Source organism: Lissotriton vulgaris, chromosome 10 (genome assembly GCF_964263255.1).
Source record: "Lissotriton vulgaris chromosome 10, aLisVul1.2, whole genome shotgun sequence".
NCBI lineage: Eukaryota > Metazoa > Chordata > Amphibia > Caudata > Salamandridae > Lissotriton > Lissotriton vulgaris.
Window position 1 is genome coordinate 163,114,198 of NC_141698.1, and position 23,098 is coordinate 163,137,295.

Below are 23,098 nucleotides of genomic sequence, written 5' to 3' on the forward strand. Positions count from 1 at the left end.
TTCATATCAGTATGGTGCTAGTTCACAGTTTTGTCTGGGTGGGGAACTCAAAGCTCTCTTTTCTGGGAGTTGAACTTCAACTATATATTTTCATTCAGTCATGCATTTTAGACATGCATGTGGTTATGCTTATGAGACTGTTTGTGCATTCCATTTTCAGGTATATCTGGGGGTCAACCGAGCAGTCTGTATGTTCATCCTGGCGTTCTCTTTTCCTTGGTCAATCTGAAATCCATTGATCGTCTTGTACAGTGGTTGTATCCTTGCTGTAACTTTGAGTTAAATCGCAAAAGAGTACAAAGTTCCCCCACTTTGAGTTGCCTGTTTATCCGCGTTCCTAGAACTTTGACCTAAATTAGGAAGGATGAAGTTAACTGACAGTTGAACAGATTGTTTAAATCCAAAGTTGTTTCTTTAGGCAGGTGGATCATTAACACCCTTTTTATGTGCTCAAGGGCCATATTGTGGTGTAGGGATGCAATTGTGATTTCTGATAATGCTCAGTTGAAGGTGAGTATTGACTCTTTGGTGCAGCTGGCAGCAAATGGTTCTGTTGTTAGGGTGACCATGGTGTAAACCTTCCTACTTCCGACAAGACTACACTACAGCCTTAGATTACAGATCTAAAGCACAGAGGAGAAGACTTGTGAAAATGTTTTCCTTGTCAGTGCTAGCAGAGAGTGGAAAAAGTGCCTTTTTGACTTATGCTGATATGCAACGTGAATATGTACACATGCAAATGCCCCGGCACAAAATGGGTGCTCAGGGACAGATCATGTGTGTTGCAGGCGCATCTTGCTGTGTCCATTATTCATGTAGGAATGCAGTATGATCACGAGCGGGCCTTGCAGGTAAGCGCAGCGGGACGGTGGGGCTGGGTTGGGGGGGATTCAACAGACAACCACAGGGGGAAATTAAATAAATAATTAATTGTACCTCCCTGTCATCGTCTGTCAAAATCCCACCCCACCTGACCCCACCGCTTTTATATGCACGGGCCGCGGCTGAGTATGATGTGTGCCGCTGTATAACCCATTCCACTCTGCTAGTGTGTTGTGGTGCAGGGCTGGTGCATAGACATGTGAAAAACTCACAGCAGACTGAAATATCTTCTGTTACAATTACAGCCCCAGTTTACTCCACTGCTTATGGGCAGCAGACTACACCATTGCATTTCTACCCCTCACTTAGGGGTAGAAATGTAATTCCATGGAGTCATAGCAAAGCCTTTAGAAAGCCTTTAGATGTGAGCAGCTCCAGGAGTTGATGTCGGTGAAGGGTCCAGAGAATTCACAAACTGACAGGCTCCTCATACTGACCTCCACTTGGCTCATGAGATATAAGGTATTCAAAAATATATTATTCACTGCTCACTGCTATACTATGCTAGCAGCACTAGAAGGGAAATTTGAGGTGTCCTTGTCCCAACCCTGCCTGTCAACCATAAGGAAAACAATGTTCCTCGGGCGCCTGCTTCCTTTAACACCCAATGTATGAAAGCATCCAGTACTTGGGACTCAGTAATACTGCATGTAAGCAGTGAAGTAGTCACACCTGTTAGTGACTAAGAGGCAAGTCTTTGCCTTCTCAGTACAAAACCCTAGTTAGATGCTTTACAGTACTTCTCAAGAACCATGATGGCCAGAACACATGCCAGACACGAGTCAGTGGTTTTGCAATGCATTGCTTTGCGTATGGGTAAATGTTTGTATGACAAAGCCTTCCTGCAGCCCTTTGACTTCAACAGGACCTTACATCTTCAAGATTTCTATTTGCTAGTTCAACAGGCTGATGAAATTGTCACTGGTTGGCACGTGGTACATTTGGATTAATAGTTTACCTGCTTTGGCTAACACTGCCTGTCGCCGTCTTATTCTTAAGGTGGAGATAATAAAATACAAGATAATAAGAGGTTACTTTGGACGGGAAACAATCAAATATGCTTGCTATATAGTATTATTTTATAAAGTGTATTTCAGAAGACTGCCAGCATTCCAAATAGCACTGAGCAGCCTTATCACTGCATTACCTGATTATGAGGCGCTATTTAGCAGATGAGTAAATTAAATCGAAGTGTGGTCTGATCAATGTTCTTGTTTTCCTTTACAGTCCAAGACCACCAATTCCTTTGTCTCTGCTGTTAGAAGATGAAGAAGCAGCCTTGATTATTCAGTCTTTCTGGAGAGGTTATAAGGTATGAGCCATCAAAAATGTTTCCTGTGCAGTAGACCACTGTGCCTCATCTAAAGCCTGGTGTGGGAGACTTTGGGTAATGATCAATTACTTGATCGATTACTTGACTTGACATAACTACATACATATTATTTGGCATTGATATAGTATTCCCAGTGGATAGGTGTGGCGTATTGTGCAGCATATGTGCACCACAACAAGATTTTGGTCTTCAACCTGGTCCTCTTTGCCCCTCTCAATTTCAGCTCTCGATTTATGATGTGGGGATTTACAGCTTGTTGGTGGTTTGACAGTTGTCCCAGCAATGAAGGTATGGGATTAGTGCAGAGGTTGGCTGCCCATTTTAACACCTAAAATATGATTACCTAATCACAGCTGTGACTTCAGGTGCTCTTTTTTTATTTCAAAAGATTTTATTAAAGAGATTTTAACAGAACATGTGAAGTGAAGGCAATACTGGTGTCTTATGCGCCGTAAGGTTACAGTGGGCATAAAGTTGACATAGCCTAAGAAGATGCATTTTTTTTTCTAGCAATGTTTGTTGGGTGTGAGGTAAATCGTGAAGCTAACAGACCCAAGTGACTGAATTGTGGATTGTGAGAAGTGTGAGTCTCACCATCTAGTCTTAATCTGTTGCTGTATATTCAATCTCAGTTTGCATTTATACTCGCAATTGAAAGTTTTTTATGTTTTTTTCTGAATATCAATGTAGAAAAACTTTTAAATGATTTATTTCGGGATTTTAATACTGACGTGCACTTTTGCCCACTTGGATATTTAAAGACTGCCTGCTTCTGCCTCATGGGAATCAATATGTGATATTAGACTGGTCCCTTGGATGTGCAATAAGAGTTGCAAATCGGTGATTCTGCAGAATGTGCTTGAAAATGGCAGGTGGATAGATGGATTAAGAGAGGGTAGTTTCATTAAAAACAATGATATATATATATATATATATATATATATATATATATATATATATATGAGAGAGAGAGAGAGAGAGAGAGAGAGAGAGAGAGATTTTGATGAATTATCTTCTGCGTTTTGTCAAAAGGGAAATGTTCTTGTGTAAAAGGTAGATAAACAAATTCGGAGAATCAGTTCAGTAATCTTCGGGCTGTGAAGCTGTGTCATAGGGCGTGAGAGGATTTGCTCTTCGCTGAGCTGAATAGGGTTGTTAATCTTATGTCCTGCGGCTGCAACAATAAGGCTCCGCAGGACAAGCTACATTTGATGATGTTTTCTATTTTCTATAAAGTACCCAGGAAACATTATATTCTCCCTTTACCGAAAAAGGCAAATTTTACTCCGGTTCGCCCCGCACTCATATTCTTGCAAATGCTTTCGGTAGACATTAATCTTAACGTTCTTAGTTTAAGTCGCTGTTAGGTTGAGAAACAGCTGCGATTAAACCCCTTGGAGAGTGGGACATTCGTCATCTTTTATATCTTTGTAGGACCTTTTTAACTGTGTATTTATTCTATGTATTTTTAAATTGCTGATATTGAGGATGATTTTAAAGTGTGTGTCATGGATTGTTTTACTTTTATGGTATTTATTTCAAAGACCGAATAAAGTTTATATTGGTTGATTGATTGAATTTGTTGGAACTAAGAAGATGGGATTTGTTGCGATTATGTGGTCAAAGGCAATCCTGTCCCAGAATCAAAGTGGAAACCTCTTTTGCAGAAAAAGAAAACTGAATTAAGCTAACCTGACCTGTGAGAAGGAGGGGAAACACATAAATTCAGAATGGGGAAACGCGATAAGGCATTTCCAAGTTAGAGTTACTTTGTGATGAATCTTCATGGTCGAAAGGAGACAGTTGGTTCCAGGGTCTAAATGTGCGAGCAGAGAGAGTGCAATACATCTCGCAAAAGGAGCGCAAGTGGCAGGTGCAATGGAAAATGTGCGGTAAAAAGTAATTTTGTTCATAATGGGAACAATGGAACAATGAGTTAAGGGTCAGAATTTACCACTTTCACACCGAATGGGCCGAATCCAGATTTTTTCTGTGGTCCCCTCCAGGATTGTGTCTTGAACTTTTCTTCATTATATTACTAAAGAACAAGGGAACCCTCTAGGTAAGCAAGGACCTGGGGTATCAATTAAGTAAAGAACAACGGTCCTTGACAAGGAAGAATAACAATTTCAATAATTATAGGCCACAATATGCACTATAATGAATATAAAGTCCAGCCGGACTTCAGAATTTATTCGATAACTAAATAAGTCAAATCAAACAAAACAACAATAAAGCAGTGGGACACAGTCCTGTATTCACAGTGCTAAACATACAATACACAGTACAATTAACTAGAGGTTTTCAGGCATTTAGAAGGTACAGGAGCAAAGAGGTAATTTTTCAATCTATTTGCTTCACATATGTAGAAAACACATGATTTTTGGCACATGATAGTGAACTAGTGTTTAGACCACATTTGTCGACGGCTTTTCGATCCAGTTAAAATTGTGGATCATCATCAGGACATTCAATGCTTGCCTGAATTGAAAGCCTGTATTAACAGGAGGGAACAAGGAGACATATAACAGACGATTAACCAGCTGTATTACTCATAGAACAATTTCAACACGTTAACATACCATGCTCCGAGGTGGTATTTGCCATTCATGTGAAAGAGTGTCAGGCAACCAGTGCCAGGCAAACACGGCGCATTTCTTATTGGTGACCAAAACATGCCAAGATGGTACATATCAACCGTGACGCAAACACAACGCATTTCTTATTGGTGTACCATCTTGGCATGTTTTGGTCACCAATAAGAAATGCGTCGTGTTTGCGTCACGGTTGATATGTACCATCTTGGCATGTTTTGGTCACCAATAAGAAATGCGCCGTGTTTGCCTGGCACTGGTTGCCTGACACTCTTTCACATGAATGGCTAATACCACCTCAGAGCATGGCCTGCGACTTATGCACCTCCGTACGCGTGAAAGCCGTCAGGCAGCGGGAAAACAAAGTATAGTTTACTTTGACCCGCAGGATCTATAGCCATAATGTAAGTCACCTTCTAAGGGATGTTCTCATAAGAGTTCTTCCCACGAAAAACAACCCACCAAAAATGGCATTTTAAAGAGAAGTGTTCTCCTTCTAATAAACAGTCCCATTCCCGGGACCATTTATAGTTTCAATATCATTCCCGGACACCAAATTCTTCCTTGACAACGGCCACTCCGAGGCATTTAAGAGGATGAGACTAGAGAGTCTTGGTTGTTGACCAAAGTAGCGCAGGTCAAAGCCTTCTGGCTAGTGATACTGGATCTTTTCAGAATGACTCCACAACTCCATTTGAGGTCCCTGCATGCTTGAGGATTCCGGTGGCTCACACTCCAATGCCTTCTGACGACATGCCTCTACAGTCTTCAGGCAACGTTGAAACAAGCTACGATGCCATCTTCTTTTTCTTTAGTACCAATTTCAAAGCTGATGACAACAACACCAATTGAGTCAGCTCTGGTGCCAACCAAGCACATGTTATGGGAAAGTATCATCTGTGAGTCAAAGGGAAGATCAAGGCTATTTTAATGATTAACTTAATTATAAGTTTCTCATCAGAGCTCAAAGATTTGGCCCATTGGAGGAGTTTTTCAATTCAAATGTTTGGCTATAAAGACTATGAACGGACGGAGGATTAAGACTTCGAGAATGATCGCCTCCTGCCATCCTACAGTACTTATGCTGACATCTACTTGGACTTGGGCTTGGAAAATGCCTGTGGCCTAGCTATTTCTCCATAAGGGGTTATTTCATACCACTCTAGTCCTGCCTCAGAGGATGTCTCCTCTTTTACAACAGTTGTTCAGAAGGCAGCAGAGGCCTTGAATCTGTGGAAGTGAAGTCTGATATTCTGACTGAAATCATGCAGTCCTCTACACCTCTCCTAGAGCCTATAATGTCTTAAAAGGAGACATCTTTGTCTAGCTGGCAGCCCATGGGCAATTTGCTAGATGCCATAGTCCCCACCCCCTTGGGTGACTCGCACATTTTGTACTCTCAATCGTCACTGGAGAGTCTGGTTATTCAAAAATTGTCTTCAAGGTAGCACTCTAATGCTTTCGCACTGCTCCCCTGAATAGGGAATCCATGGAACGTTGAGTTGCAAACTTTTAGCCTCTGACAAATTGGTTCACTGCACAGCTATTGCTACTTGTCTTTTAGGTCAGTAATTTAATGCCTAGTGGTAAATGGCAAAATTAGTCACTATCAGCCAACCAGTTGATCTGGAGAAGCCATTCTCTGACCTTGTGAGTGATGGACAAGATGCATCAAAAATGTGGGTGGTTCCAGTCGTATCTCATAGCCCTTTCTCAGTGAGAAACTATTCACAGAGAAGGCCAACTCCTTCTTAGAAAGCGGCCTCTACTGCAAAACAATTTTCAACAACAGTTTAGGGTGTTTTGTGGTTAATTGGCAGATGTGTCAGTCCATACAACCACCACAGCAACAATATTGCTTCATTTGCAGTCAGGGTGGCATGGAGTGGAGTGTCATTGCTTACAGTCTCATTACAGAGATCAAATCTACAGAATGCCAATGGCTGTCTCTGCAACACGTTCCTACTCTATCAGTAGTGTTTTCCTCCCTTCCTTTTAATTTTGGGATAGCGTAACTGCATTTTTCTGTTCATACAATGGGTACTGTTAAATTATTTTGCATTGACTGGAGTCTGTATTATTATATTCTGAGGTGGTGACATGATGCTCACAAAAGAGATGGACTGCAGGTGTGACGTGTTTCCTCTCTTTCCTACTCTATAACAGTGCCTTTTGGTTTAATGCAAGGCTCCTTTGGCAGTTAAAATCTGAATTTTTAATGTATAAGATGCATATTCATTAAGGAGTTATTTCCTATTAATACAGTTAACACATTCAATACAAATGCTAATATGATAATTATGAAAAGAAAATATCAACATTGCTACTTTTTTATTTTTATCAAGATGGTTCTTGTCTGTAAACATCTGTCTGGCAAATACTAGACTGGCATTTTCACTTGTATTTGTCGAAATACTTTCTTTCTGCAAACAATTCCTGAAAAGAGATGTTTCTTCTGCACCTCAGTATCAAAGCAGACATCTCATACATATGCAATAGACATTTGAGAAAGGTATTTTGTATGACATTTTTGCAGACAAAATTGTCTCTTGGCTTGTGATGAATCTTACATCACATTTTTTTTGTCCCAGCAACATATGCGGAATTTGTTATACTACACCAGTTGACAGATTGGGTCAATTTCCCCGTCTTGTTGTATTTGTGCTTTTAATAGCTCCATTCCAGTTTTCAAAAATTCTAATTTCTCTTATCAAAGATAACAGTGCACAATATGATTATACCACTGCAAACGCTGCTGGTGAATTTGTTTTATGACATTACAGAGAGCAAATCTACAGAACGGCAACAACATTATGGAAGAACAGTTGTTTGACGCAGTAAACAACAAGGGACCTGTTAAATTTGGGGTTATGCCTTCAAACAAATTGATTTCATGTCATATATTGTGAACTTTTCTACCCTTCAGAGAACTTCACTACAAAAATACTCTTGCATGTTATGTTGGTAATTTATGTAACATTTACCAAATTCTCTTGGCGAAGTGAAATAAAGAGATCCAAATACGTTAACCCCTTAAGCGCTGCCGTCGGCCAACGGTCGTTGCATGCACTACCTTGCCAGTGCTGCGCACGACCGTTGGCCGACGCGGCCCCACCCGTTATTCGAACGTTCAGCACTGGGCGCTGAACGTTCGACTCTCTAAACGGGTTAAGAAAGCATGATTGTGATACAAGTATGGAAACAACCAGGTTTCAAACTCTTTCTAAATTTCTGGAGCCTCCACACCTACCAAATGGAGAGGGGTAGAGTTTTCCAGAGCCTTGCTTCGGTCACAGAAAAAGCTTCACACCTAGGTCTGGCTAATCTGAATTTTCATTTACTAATCCGATCTAGGAGCCCAGAAGTGAGATTGTCAAAGGTTGGACTTTCAATGTAAATCAGAGAAAGCCATGAACAAATTAGTTTGTGGTTATTAATGCACTCAGCACGTGAATTCACTGGAAAACCCACAGTGTCCTTTCTAACTATATCAAAATTGAGGATCAAGCCACCTAATGGACACTTCCTTAATTTCCATCGCCTACTCCGTAAATCCTCTGCTTAGTGGGTAGATTAGCCCTTTGCAGCATGCAGTAACCGTTGAACACTGTGAAACCTACATTTCTTTAAATTTGGTAAATGTAAAAGATGTAAGTTAAAAGGAAGGACCGCCGGTTTAGATCTCGACCACAGTGATGCAGCCTTCGATTGGTATTAGGAGGATATAATGGACTCTAATTGCAATTGGGTCTATTCCATTTGTCTTCTAATGCTGCAAGAAGTGGAATGGAAGTACATTACCCTAAATAGTGTCATTGGTGAACTGTGCAATACAACTGGGAACGAGCTTCACCTACATCAGAAGTGTCAGAGGACCATACCCTCCTGAGTGGTTTAGTTTGACTTGAATTGTGTGCCTTGCTCATGTCCAGGCTGAACCATCCTCCTCAAAACAATTTTCCATTGCATTGTAATTGGTCATGGATTTTAGTTTACTCAATTAAACACTGTAATAATGGAATGGTAAATGCTTAAGCAATTTTCTTGCTTAGTGTGAGTAGAATTTCACTCACCCATTGCTCAAAGAATCTGATTAAAACTAGCACTTGGGTAGGCAGAGTATAATTGCTGGTAGATTTAGGGTGTTTCACTGGGATTGAATACCCCTACATTTGCGGTGCCCCGAAGTCCCTTCTGTGTTCTGCATAATTTTAATTTTTTGAAGTATGCAACACTCTCCGTAATCAGAAGGTTTGCTTCCACATTTCTAGAGTAATTAGCATTTGTACGATATTATTAATCACCACTGTGCTATAATTATGTGAGACAGGCCAAGGCTATTTTATATGCTAATGACTTTCTAATTGTTGGGTATCACATATCAACTGCTTATTTCATGGCATGCATAATTGTATTTGAAAGAAGTGCAATTAGAAATAGACTATATCAATAGACGAGATATTGTGTGATTATGTTCCATTTCGTTGTAGCGGCTGTTCACGAAATCAGTTGTAGTGTTTTATTTTCCACTTTAAAACTGAATGTAGACATGGCGCACTTAGGACAAGCGAGATGTGACTAGAATGCGCGCCGACAGAAGCCATTGTCTGTTTAACAAGCAGCAACCAACGTCTGCTCATTATTTTGTAAAAGAAAAAGACGATTTTAAACCAGTGTTGGCTGGCCCAAATAGTACTGAGACGACTCGGTATAAAATATTCGTCTGAAAACTAACACGCTTTGTGTTTCGCTTGCTGTGGTGTTTTCCTTGCTCTCTCAACTTTCAGCCACTGAGGCGCGTGACGTTAATAAACGCTGACAGCGTCACTGCGTGCCCCTTTCCATCTCCGTGACACGGAGTCAGCCATTACACAGTGACTCTCTGAGCCGCCTTAACGCCACAAGGCGTCTCCGATTGCTAATTCCCAGGCCAAAGGTTCAGAAGGGCGTCCGTTGGCAGGAAGGTCGACAGTTCAAGGCTCCCTGCTTTCCTCCAGAGTAGACCAGAATGACAGTATTGTTCACGAAACGGTCATGCGAGTCATATTTTCAGACATGCCAAGTTGGAGGCCAGCGCACTTAAAAATAAACTCTGCTCCTCGCGGCAGATTTAATATTTAGCATGCCGTTTTTTTTTCAAATAATTGCTACATACACAACTGTAGGAAATTACATTGGGACCGACCATACACTTCTGATGAACAAAGAGTGTATGTGGTGATTTTAGAGAATTTCAAACATCTGTTTGCATAACTGGGAAGTGAAAAAAATCAATATTTCCATGTTTTAACTGTCAAGATACTGTGCACAGAAATGATTTTTCCCCACACACAGAGCTAAAAATAAATGTAAGTTACATTGTTAATTTAGGTAAAAATAAGCTGTAAGAGTCTATGTGGATCTTAAACCAGGTAAAACATAATAACTCTTTGGTTCCCATGACACATTCCCAAGATGAAATGAAATTGAAAGGATGCCAGGTTAGCGCTCGGGTATCTGACAGGTGGCTTGTAACATTCTCATTTTTAAAGCAAAAGAGAAACACTTTTTATTGGACTTTGAGGATTTTATGGACAAAAGGTGTTTGAATAATGCAACATATTGGGGGATTATCAATTCTTTCAGGTTTCTGATGTTTGCCTGCTAAACCGTCCTCAGTCTATTACCTCTGCTGGTTAGTCTCTGCATGAGTACACGATTGATGAAGTGAGACACCTACCATCAAAGAACAGAAAGCGAGAGATTGTTTAAACACACAAACATAACCCACAAAGCATACTTTTTAAACATTCTATTTAGAAACAACATGCTGATTTTTTAAAAAGCACAGCTACTACTAATTGTGGGACCATGCCATTAGTTGCAGTCAACAAACACTTGAATCATTATTGTAAAAATAAATACTATAGTAGAGAGGTGTGGCTCACTGGTTAGAGGTGGCAGACCTGTAAGCAGAGAACGGCCCGGGACCAGGGTTCAATTCCCGACGCGGCAGGGTTGTGGACCAGGGGTCAACGGACTCGATAATTCTCGCCTCAGTGCCTACTCTAACCAGGGAACACACTTGGTAACTCTGGGCATTAAGCTTGCCTCATCTCTACAACGGCCCCCCACAGACGCCGGGGATGCCTGGTTTCACCCTGGAGATTCCCAGAAAGGGACCATCTCACAGGGAAAACCAGGACGGGTTCCCCAGCGGTCTACAGCGCCAGGACACTCGGGTAGAGTAACAGTGCGCTTTACAAGAATCCCACATTTACATTTACATATATGGTGGTCCTTCCCATTGATAGATAGTCAGAAAAAGAAAGGAAAGGTAGTTCTCCCAATATAAATAAAAATAGTTTAGTAATTTCCAATAACTCTTCATACAACGAGAGACAGATAAACTAATGGTGGAAAGGCAAGGTGGAAGAGTTATACATGTGAGAATTAACCAGTCAGTTGGGAAAAACAATATGGCTGAGATACCCGCCACCCCCTCTCGACACAATCCCCAAGGATGGGAAACCGGAAACCGTAATGAACTTTTGGAAGGCGGGAGGGAGTGACCCTCCCGGCCGCATTTATTAAAATATGAAACAAAATCAAAACATTAAAATTAACAGTTTCATATTATGTACAATTTCATTTCCACATTACGATGTTTGGCTAACCTTAACATATTTCTAATACAAAGGTTCTCCTAGCCGAACTAACATCCTTCAAAACATTTTAACTTGAAATTGTACATCCTAACGTTAAGGGCCAACGGCAAGGTCGTAACCGGTGTCAGATCCCTAAACCAGAATTACCCCCCCCACTTGCGAGGGGCGACCGCACAGAGGCTGTACCTCATGTGCATCTACCAATTTCCCTTGACTTGACGGGGGCCCCAATGAACTCGACGCCATTTAATGGTCGTCCGAGGACTCGTGTGAGGTGTCTAGAAGGTAGCGTAAACCCCCCTCCCCACCCCACACAACTTACCACATCTGCCGTCGCAGGTGTCCTGGCCCCGGGAAATTCCCAGGAGGGGCCCGTAGCCCCTCCTATCCAGGAAGGGGCCTTGACCGCCTTCCCTTTCCTTTCGGCGGCCCATCCTTAGAAGGGACCGCCTCCCCGTTGAGGGGCCAATGGCCACCTCCCCCGGGCGCTCCCATCCGTAATGGGTGACGCCCCCCCCCATAGGGATCTTCCAATTACTGCTCACCGATCATGACCTTACCGCCCGACCAAAATAAATACGACAATTAACTAGAATTACTAAAATTAAAAAAAAAAAAAACAACCATAACTGCTTCACGTATGATTACTGATCAACACTAGTGCAAAATACTTTATTCGAAAAAACATACTGAAAAGAACCATTCACTTTATTGCATACTCAAATAACACTTCAATCGTAACAACCTGTAAGAAATAGAGTTACCACATCAAAACTTTATTTCAAAACCACTTGCTGTCTTCAGGGGCTGGTGGGTGGGTCAAAATTGGCTCTTCGTTCCGTCTCGAGCTCACGTGCAGCGGGGAGGTGCAGCTTCAGAGCACAGGAACAAGAGGATGCTTTCTTGGCTTGTTGCTCCTTTTATCCGTCTTCGGGCGGGCGTAAACCCGCCTCCGCCCGCCTCCGGGGGCGTGGCTGGCGGCTTCAGTGTCTAGGACAACCCACTCCAGGGCGGGAAAAAGCGCGCCCCGGCTACGCCACTTCGGGCATACCAGCCGAGACTCGCCTCCCGCCCAAGATGGCCTCCCGGGGGGATCGGGGTACTCCACCATACGTTCGGGGGGACCGGGTGGTCGCCCCTTTCCATATGGCTGAGATACCCGCCACCCCCTCTCGACACAATCCCCAAGGATGGGAAACCGGAAACCGTACTGAACTTTTGGAAGGCGGGAGGGAGTGACCCTCCCGGCCGTATTTATTAAAATATGAAACAAAATCAAAACATTAAAATTAACAGTTTCATATTATGTACAATTTCATTTCCACATTACGATGTTTGGCTAACCTTAACATATTTCTAATACAAAGGTTCTCCTAGCCGAACTAACATCCTTCAAAACATTTTAACTTGAAATTGTACATCCTAACGTTAAGGGCCAACGGCAAGGTCGTAACCGGTGTCAGATCCCTAAACCAGAATTACCCCCCCCACTTGCAAGGGGCGACCGCACAGAGGCTGTACCTCATGTGCATCTACCAATTTCCCTTGACTTGACGGGGGCCCCAATGAACTCGACGCCATTTAATGGTCGTCCGAGGACTCGTGTGAGGTGTCTAGAAGGTAGCGTAAACCCCCCTCCCCACCCCACACAACTTACCACATCTGCCGTCGCAGGTGTCCTGGCCCCGGGAAATTCCCAGGAGGGGCCCGTAGCCCCTCCTATCCAGGAAGGGGCCTTGACCGCCTTCCCTTTCCTTTCGGCGGCCCATCCTTAGAAGGGACCGCCTCCCCGTTGAGGGGCCAATGGCCACCTCCCCCGGGCGCTCCCATCCGTAATGGGTGACCCCCCCCATAGGGATCTTCCAATTACTGCTCACCGATCATGACCTTACCGCCACAGGCCGGATAGTTGACCGGCTATCCGGACCCCCCACAAAACTCCTGCCTAAAGGTCATGCTTTAAACTCTTTAGCCAAGCTATGAGGTCTCCTATGAGTAACTCATTCCCCACCCGGGACAAATGGACCCCATCACCCAAATACATACTGTCCCCCTTGATACAACCATGAGGAATACAATGCAGTGCACTTGAACGAAACAATCTACCCAATTTGTTATTTACTTTCTTCACAGAATGATTTAAAGCAGAAACCGAATTCGCCCCCCGCCACACTTTACGTGGAATCATATGGGACCATGCAATTGTGCACCCTGGAACCCTTCTCGCCAACCAACTTACTGTGGAAAGTATCGCCTCGAGAAGAAGTCGTCTACCAGTGGTCACCAAATCGTTGCCCCCAAGATGAACTATGATTATAGATGGCGGTGACCTTGTCCGCCCTAACAAGCCCTCGAATAAGGATTGAAACTGGTCAATACAGAGCCCGCCCCTTCCGTAGAAGGTCACCCTGTACCCGTATTCCCCAGCCATGTGAATCATGTCACCTGCTTTGAATACGTCCGCGGCACGCCTCACGTATGAGTGGCCCACGACCCACACCACTTTTTCCGCAGCCGGTGATGTTTGACCGCTGGTTCCCAGGTGTCGGGTCGACTGCACAGTCCGCCCCGCCTCGTAAGCTTGCGAAACTGTAAACCAAACAAAAAACAAGAAGCGTGAGTACATAATAGCAGCTTCACAACATGTGCAACCGCACATACCTTTTGTAACAATTCGAGGACCAACGCCCCAAACGTTTCACTTTTTCTACACTCAGACCCCTGGCTGTAGCCTCAGTAGCAGCCCCTATCCGAAAGGAATGGGTCCCAAACTCGCCGCGGTTCAAGCCCGCGGCCGAAATTGCCATTGTAAGCACCCGCTGGAACTGAAACCTCGTCAGTGGGGTGGCATCAGCGTGCCTCAACAAGGTCCCCCCCCATGATGACGCCCTCTGCGCTAAATATTCCTCTACGCAAACAACAGGGCACATGGGAGATCCGGGAATCCGATGTATGACTACACAATCCCCAATCGCACCCTGATCGGCCTTGGACCTGACAAACGAGACAGTCATCTTCTCCCCCTTAACCTGAATGTGCTCTCGGCACAGTCCCCCCACCGTATCCAGCTTGTTCTTCGCCACCAGTTCGCTTACCCGCATTGCCCCATGGAATGCTAACGCAAAGGCGGCCCGGAATAACACTGTTTCATACTGGGACGAACATGTCGCAGGGAGTACGGATAATAACAGGGCCAACCTATCCAGACCTATCGGGTGCCTCTCATCTACTCTGCGACCCTCAAGGCGTTGCCACCCACGTAGCGCTTTCTGCACCACGAAAGACGCTGTCGGGTCCTGGATCCCATGAGCCCTTGCCATAAAGGAAATGGCGGCCCGATGCCTCTGGGCCGTAGCTACTGATTTGCCTGCCTGATGTAAAGACAGCAAAAATTTTACGACAAGCTCTTCCTGGCCCCAAAGCTCCCCCCTAGCAGAACCCAAAAAGGACCAATAGGAACGGAACGCCCCTTCATATGCCTTCCTTGTCCTGGGTGCTAAACTCTCTCCCACGAGGTTTTGTAGTTCGGGGCACCGAGAGACCAGAGAGCTTCGGGAAAGGGTGCCGCTACCGGGTCCGCTGTGGGCAGAAAACCCCAGAAGGCCTGCATACGGAAACGAGAAAGCGCATCAGCCGCTTGGTTCAGTACCCCCGGGACATGTCTTGCCCTAAAGAGCACATTCAACTGCATACACAATAACACAATTTCTTTGAGCAGTCTCAGAATCCATTTGCAACGTGCTGCCTGACTATTGATACACTCAACCACGGTCATGTTATCAGACCAGAACACCACAGAGTGATCCCGAAACCCCTCAGGCCATGTTTTCAGGGCCACCAAAATAGGGAAGAGTTCAAGAAAAGCAATGTTACTCGTCAGCCCGCACTCGTGCCACCATGACGGCCATTTTTGAGCCGACCATTGCGTACCGAATATGGCGCCAAAACCCATACTCCCCGCCGAATCTGTCCACAGCCCCAGCTCCTCGGAGGACACCGCCGGCTTGTTCCAGACAATTCGACCATTGAAATCCGCCAGAAATGCCAACCAAATGCGCATGTCCTGGCGAATCTCTGCCGAGAGCCTCGTGCGGTGGTGTCCTTCCTTAAGACCGACCATGGCTTGTGCAATCGAGCGGGAAAAGGGGCGGGCCATTGGCATTACTCTAAGGGCAAAATTCAACTGGCCCACCGTTTGCTGCAATTGATGCAAGTTTACCTTAGTCTCTCGAATACATGTTTCAAGGGAGGCCCTGAATTTTACCACCTTTTCTTTGGGTAACCGAAAGCAACCTTCCTCTGAATCGAGCTCTATCCCCAGAAACTCGAGTGAAGTCGAGGGACCCACAGTCTTACCGGGTGCCAATGGCACACCAAAATGATTCATTAAGCCACAAAATTCTTTTAAAGCCTGTCCACATTCTGGATCCCCGGCTGCTCCAGGAACAGAAAGTCATCGAGATAATGCATAACATGCTGACAACCCGTCTTTCTCGTGAATACCCATTGCAGAAAACAACTGAACTTTTCAAAATAAGCACAAGATATGGAGCATCCCATTGGCATACATTTATCCATGTAATAGCGACCCTGAAACATGAAACCAAGGAGACGCTGATCGTCTGGGTGTACCGGGAGCAACCGGAACGCTGACTCGATGTCTGATTTTGCCATCAGCGCCCCGGGCCCCAGGCGATTCAACATGGCGACGGCCTCATCGAAAGATGCGTACCGCACCGAACACACTTCCGGGTCTATCGCATCATTCACGGAAAGACCTCGCGGGGCTGACAAATTATGTATTAGCCTAAACTCACCCGGGTCCTTCTTGGGGACCACCCCTAAGGGGGAACAAACAAAGTTAGCAACCGGTGGTAAATCGAATGGACCGGCAACCCGCCCTCGAGTCACCTCTTTCCCAATCTTTACCTGTACCACCGCCGTATGCTGCAGTACCGACAGTTGGTTCTTACAACTTGTTTTACCCTGAAAATTCCCCACTGGAATGCGGAAACCATACGAAAACCCGTCTCGCAACACCCCAGCGGAGACATGATCCGGGTATTCATTGAGCCAAGGAATCATTGCCATGGTATCAACCGGGGTAGGTAAAGGCGCCCCTCGGACTATTTTAGACCTGTTTGGCGCTTCCCCTACCACCGTTATCACCCGTTTTGGCTCTGCACATGGTCTCGGGATGGGAGGACTGTCCACACCCCCCACAGTCGTGTCTAAACTTGCATGACCCCTGGGGCCTCGTACATTTTCCCCTGTTAAAATTCCAACAAATCCCCTTTTTACCTGTGTTGCCACTCGACTTCGAGTGATGCTCGTTACCTGCACCCGTCCGAAAGGGCGTCCCAGAGGATTGGCGGGAAGACTCACCCCCGTTACCCCCCGACAATGGTACCTTTAACATGCCTGAATTCTCCATTTTTTGCCAAGAAATAGAGTCATAACAATCCCAGGTCAGAGCTGGGTCGTGCTCTTTGGCCTTCCTAAAAACATTGTCATAACAAAACCACTGATTGCCCTCGTATGATTGAGAATACTCCATGATCCGTGTCTGATATATGGGTAACTCGGACAACAACTCAGGCCTCCGCTCCCCCATAATTGAGGTGAATATGCCAAACGCTCTGCCCCAAGTACCTATGTTCTCATCAACCTTAAAGGCGGCCATTTTGGCGCGCCAAACACTCGGATGCAGAAGCTCTTTTTGGCCCTTCACATGTTCGATCTCGTAATGGTCGGTAAGCAAAGAAAACATGTTCACATACTTATCAGCCCAAATCTTTTCCTTAACTTCGAGTGGAACATGCTGGGCCACTTTCTCCCTTCGTGAGGGTACAGACCCCTCCCCCGCAATCTGCAGTAGCCGCTTACCTGAACTAGGAGCTGTAATTGCTGCCGAACTCGTGCCCGCTGCGGTCTCGGCCACCGGAACCTGTGGGGGAACAGAAGATGGTGCCTTCGCAGCCTCTCTAGATTCTCGCAATTGCCTTATTACTGCCCTGGCGTCATCCGCCGTGGTGCCCTCACTATCTTTTCCCAACCACGCTGCCAGTTGTGCAGCCAACTCGGGAGGCATATCCTCCCCGTTCACAGGGGTGACTACCACGGGGATCGGATGCCCCTCCTTCGGAACCGGGATTGGCTCCTCTATCGGTGCATCGGGAACCGGGGCCTGCCCCCCAGGTGCCCCCCTCTTGGACCTCTTGCCTCTCCCACTGGGGACTACTCCCGGCAATGCTGGTCCGATGATTAGCTTCGGGCCTCCCACCCCGTTCATTGCCGCCATCTGCTTTTTCAACTCGGCTATGTCCTTTACGAGCATGCGGAGCATCTGATCGGTACCGACCCGCTTTCCGACCCTCTTGCCCGGCATTCTCCAACGAAGATATCTGAAAGAACAAGAACAAAATTACAACGCTCAAAATTGGCTCTTCGTTCCGTCTCGAGCTCACGTGCAGCGGGGAGGTGCAGCTTCAGAGCACAGGAACAAGAGGATGCTTTCTTGGCTTGTTGCTCCTTTTATCCGTCTTCGGGCGGGCGTAAACCCGCCTCCGCCCGCCTCCGGGGGCGTGGCTGGCGGCTTCAGTGTCTAGGACAACCCACTCCAGGGCGGGAAAAAGCGCGCCCCGGCTACGCCACTTCGGGCATACCAGCCGAGACTCGCCTCCCGCCCAAGATGGCCTCCCGGGGGGATCGGGGTACTCCACCATACGTTCGGGGGGACCGAGTGGTCGCCCCTTTCCATAAGATCAAGTCAAACATAAATTATTTCAAATTCATTCTACATTGTTTCGTATTCATTTGAGTTGCTGGTGCTAAATAGAGATTTCTCAAAGTTCCTAAACAGCATAAATCTTGCATCCAACTTTACACTGCACGTTTTAAGCTGATTTCTTCGCTCTTTGTATCAACTTTTTGCCATGAGTTTAGATCTATTCCAGAAGATCTGCAAAGATTCATTAAAGTGAAGAGTAATCAATGTAGGCATGACCACCGACTGGAGATACACCTTCTTTCTAGTTGTTTGTTATCGGGGTTTAGGTCCCACGCATCAGAATGAATGTAGATAGGAGCCCTTTTCCTTTTACAAGTTAATCAAAGGCTACTCTCCTTAAGTTGTCAGTAGTGCAACTGAAGTGGTTTACAGTATTTTAGAAAACAGTGATTTGTGCCGATAAAACTAGAATAGCAAGTGTGTGCTTCAGTATTACAAGCCAGTGTTCCTTGTCCTTACACTTAAAGACAATCAGCCCAGCATTTATTATTATCATAGCTAATTTAAATCGATTTCCCTTGCATTTTCACAAAATCAGTGGAATCCTCTGGCTATATCACTCCTGTTTATTTTCTAGGGACACATTAGTAAATTAGCCAACTTTTTAGTTTAGTTATGGGAGAGCAACTTCTTTTCCTTAGTAGCTAAAAACGTATCTGCCTTTGATGGTCTTTAAGAGATTTAATAAAAATGTCCTAAGTATTCAGCTGTAAGATGGATTCCACAATTTATATTGGCTACCCCTGCCTTCTGGGATACATTTCATGTTACTGAAATGTGGAGTAGAATGGCAACAAGGAAAATAAGTTGAATTCTTCCACTGAATCAAGATGACATGTTAATCAACCAGTGTCCTGAGACAGGTGAGAGGACTGTTCATGAGCTAGAGTTAAGCAGCTTTCTCCTTAGTCTGCTGACTCTGGAATCCAGCACAAATCCACACGGAAAGCATTTTATGTACACACTTCCAAATCAGCATACACTTTCATTCAGTTAGGCTGTCTCTCTGCTACTCTGATGCCCCTCGTGTCACTGATATACTGCTGTACCCTATCACCACATCTTGCATGGTTCATCTCGCTCCATAAAACCTCTCCCCTTACCACCTTAAGCCCTATAAGGCTCACACTTAGAGAACAGGGCTGCAACCAAACCTATCCTGGCCAGATACCTTTGCGACCAGCTCAACCACCCACTTCATTCAGTATCCCCTGTCCCCCATGAAGACCATCATGGGTTACAAAGTTAGTGTCCAAATTGCAGATTTTGCCAAGTAACTCCACGTCCCCGTTTCTGCCAAACTATCGGCATATCCTTCCAATACCTCATTTCATGCATGTTGTTCACAGAGAAGAGGTTCAGTGACTTAACATCCAGAACATCTTGTCATTTTACACATAACAATACCGTTATCTAGGGTGCTAAACCATCCAACTGGAAAGGAGAGTGAATTGAAACCATTGTGGAAACATGTCTGTTTGGTTTCTGAAAACACTTGCTTTATATTTATGTAATGCTTACACTACACCTATTTTAAACACCTTCATAGATTATTTCTGAGATTCATGGGATTGAAGGGTTGGCTCTGCTTGTTTCGATTTCTTCTTATCTAACAAGCCTCAATCTGTATCTCTTCCCACTTTTCTTTATGCAATCACGACGTCTCACTGCAGAGCCCACAAAGCATCTCTCACTCGCCCATTTTGTTCAATCTGTATATCCAGCCTCTCTGTCGACTTAACCGGTCTTTTGGATTTAGCACATTATTGTATGCCAGTGATAGCTAGTTGCTACGGGAATCTGATCAGCATACCTCCACTTGTGTCGGACAGCAGCAGGAGTGTGTACTGGGTATCCAATGTTCAATGTTTAGAAATGTCCTAAAACTAAATGGTGAGGAAACGGAGATCTTGGCAATAGTAGATGATACTGGGTGCTCTACTGATGACTTGTGGCTTCCTTCATTCTGCTAATGTCCTACCTAAAATTAAGAACTTGGGCATCCTGTTCGATCAGGAACTGTCTTTTCAGCCACAGATCCAAAAAGGATGATCAACAAGTTTTGTCCAAGTTAAAATGCTGAGAAAACCCTTTCCTTTGTCTCTGAAGACACATGGACAAGTGGTTTGGGCCTGTCTTATGACCCATTTAGGTTATGGTAATACCCTTTACCAGGGGCTCCCAGAACAACATGTCTCTAGTCTTCATTGCCTCCAATATGTGGCTGTGAGATTGCTGGGTGGCCTGTGCAATTCAATTCTCTCTCTCAGACATACCAGACCCTGAAGTGGCTGGCAGTATAACAGATAACTCAACTGAAAGTACTATGCTTGATTCACAGAGCATTCTTAAACATTGGTCTGGCTTCTCTACCTCGAAACAGTGACCTCCGTAAAGAGCAGCCAGAGTTCTGCGGTCCAGCTCCTCTCTCCTTCTGGAAGATTCACGATTACAACATGTGATGTGAAGCAGAGCATTCTGAGTTTGAGGATCCAAGATTTAGAACTGCTTGCCATTTGACCTCCAAAGAACCCCCAATGTCACATCAATTCAAAGCTGATTTCCCTTTTTTAATTTTCAGGGATGTTTTGAATTCTTTTTATATTTCTTTTAATGTCATTTTTAATGTTTGTTCTTCTTCGACCTAAGGTGATCTGGTGAAAGAGCAATTAATATTAACAATAATAATAGTAAGAAAAACAACAGCAATAACTCAATGAGGAATACTTGTTAATCTATCTGGATGCTCTTAATATCTATGCCATCATTTCATTGACCAAATGTCAATGCCAAAAACTCATTGCACCCAATAAAAGTTCACACTTTCCCCAGCCAGATTTAGTACCCAAATCTGAATCACAACTATGTTACCCATTAACACATAAGTGATTTTATGTTCGTTATAAAACCTTTGGGTGCAATGAACAGTGTGAACTTTGTTAAAAAAAAAACGAAAAATAAATAATTTCTGGGCCTAAAGTTTTGGTTAGAAGCCCACTACAGACAAGGTTGAAGATCGGAGTGCCAAGTACCAAGGCTACGTAAACTTGATTTCACCTCATGGCTCTTTATTCTATCACCAGACACTCTCTGCCCCTAAACTCACTCTTGCATTTTATTTTTCGTTTCTGCTTCCTCCCTTTGTCACTGTTTTCCTTCTTCTTTTTCCTCTTTGCTTCCCCTTTTACGGTTGTCTCTATTTTGCTCTGTATCAATGTTTGTTGAGGAGAAATGAGTGCTGGCGGGCTCCCACCTCCAACCATCAGCTCATACTAAGCACTGGCTGTACGTCTGATGTAGTATCACAAGTCTACAACACAATAAGAATGGACTATTTACAAATACGAGAAAATAGCCTAGCACAGGCTTCTCCCAACAAGAAGCTTGTGAGCTACTGGTAGCTCTGCAGCCACCTGTAAGTAGCTCTCCTGTGTGCAGCCAACCCTATTAACCCTTTAAGTGCCGCCGTCGGCCAACGGTCGTCACGAGCACTACCTTGCCAGTGCTGCGCACGACCGTTGGCCGACGGGTCAGCATTCGTTATTCGAACGTTCAGCACTGGGCGCTGAACGTTCGACGCTCCTAAGAGGTTACATTAGAAACTTTTGCTTGGTTGAATTAATATATGTATACCAAAACTGAGGATGTGTATTAGAGATGAAAATCAGTTTATTTTCAGTACTCATGACTGATATTTGAAGGAAAATGGCTTAATTTCTAAAATGTATTTAAAGTTGATAATTGAGTGATATATCATGTGGCAATGAGGTGAGTTTTTACAAATGTTATTACCTTAGTGGCAGAGGCATTGCTGCTATGGCTGTTTATGAATAACCCATGTAGAGGCATTCCATATTGACAGATCCTTTTTTAACCCGTTCTGTGCTCCCGTCGGCCGACGGCAGACAGGAGCACCCCCTCCCTGGTGCTGGGAACGACCGTTGGCCGTCGCACCCCCGCCCACCCTTCAAAACGCCCGCACCGCTGCGGAATTGCCGCCGCGGTAAAGGCGCTAATTACATTTCAGCTGGCAACCGAGCCTGATGCACTGAGATGAACGCTAGTAGTAACCCTGCAAATGGTGCCCATTGATGTAACATTGTCTGATGGGGACACTGTTACAATATTAGTAACATTGGTAGCTCCCGATGAGTTTCATTGAACATAAGTAGCTCGCATTACAGAAAAGGTTGGAGATCCTGGCCTAGCACATACCATTCTGTGATTTGCTTTAGGTCTGTAACGCATTTTCTGTCTGAAAACATTTGTAGTCAGTGTGTAATGACCTAAGACTACAGTGAGCCAGATCAGCTGATTTAACCTGTTCCTCCTTTTCAAAGGAATTTTGAATATAACATACTTGACAAGTTCCATGTGCCACAGGGAAAGAACAACTGAGAAAAGCAGTGAAACGCTGGGTGTTGTATAAAGCATGGAATTGTGCAGACAACAAAAGAATATCCGCGGGCCATTAAATACAAAGTTCCCCTGAAACTCCAGATGTTTTCAATGACTCCACAGGGGCCTCAGTATTCATATTTTCCATGAACAGGAAGGGATATGGTAATGACACACGTCGTTCCCCTTGCTGGTGGTTACTGTAAATAATCTAATATTTCCAGTGTGTGTTCTACTGTAAATATTACAGAGCTGCCGAGGTATTTTTGATACTTGTGCATTTCCTTTTAACTACACTTTTTGGGGAAAATTAGATCCTATGCATCTAGGCGAATGCTGGACACATTCCTGATTCCACTTAATTTATTTGTTGTACCTGTTCCTTTCCTATTCTTATTCATATTTAATATAGTGATTGTTTTTGTAATACTTTTTGGGTGCATTTATATAAAGG

General features: G+C 44.5%; 1 protein-coding gene across 1 annotated transcript in view; it reads left to right on the top strand.

The window, feature by feature from the left end:
- The window catches only part of IQCK (IQ motif containing K), a 647,452-nt gene that overhangs the window by 409,634 nt on the left and 214,720 nt on the right, over positions 1–23,098 (top strand). The window contains exon 12 of the mRNA XM_086940789.1: positions 2,110–2,194. Coding sequence (XP_086796915.1) covers positions 2,110–2,194 — 85 coding nt within the window. The remainder of the gene's footprint in view (positions 1–2,109; positions 2,195–23,098) is intronic.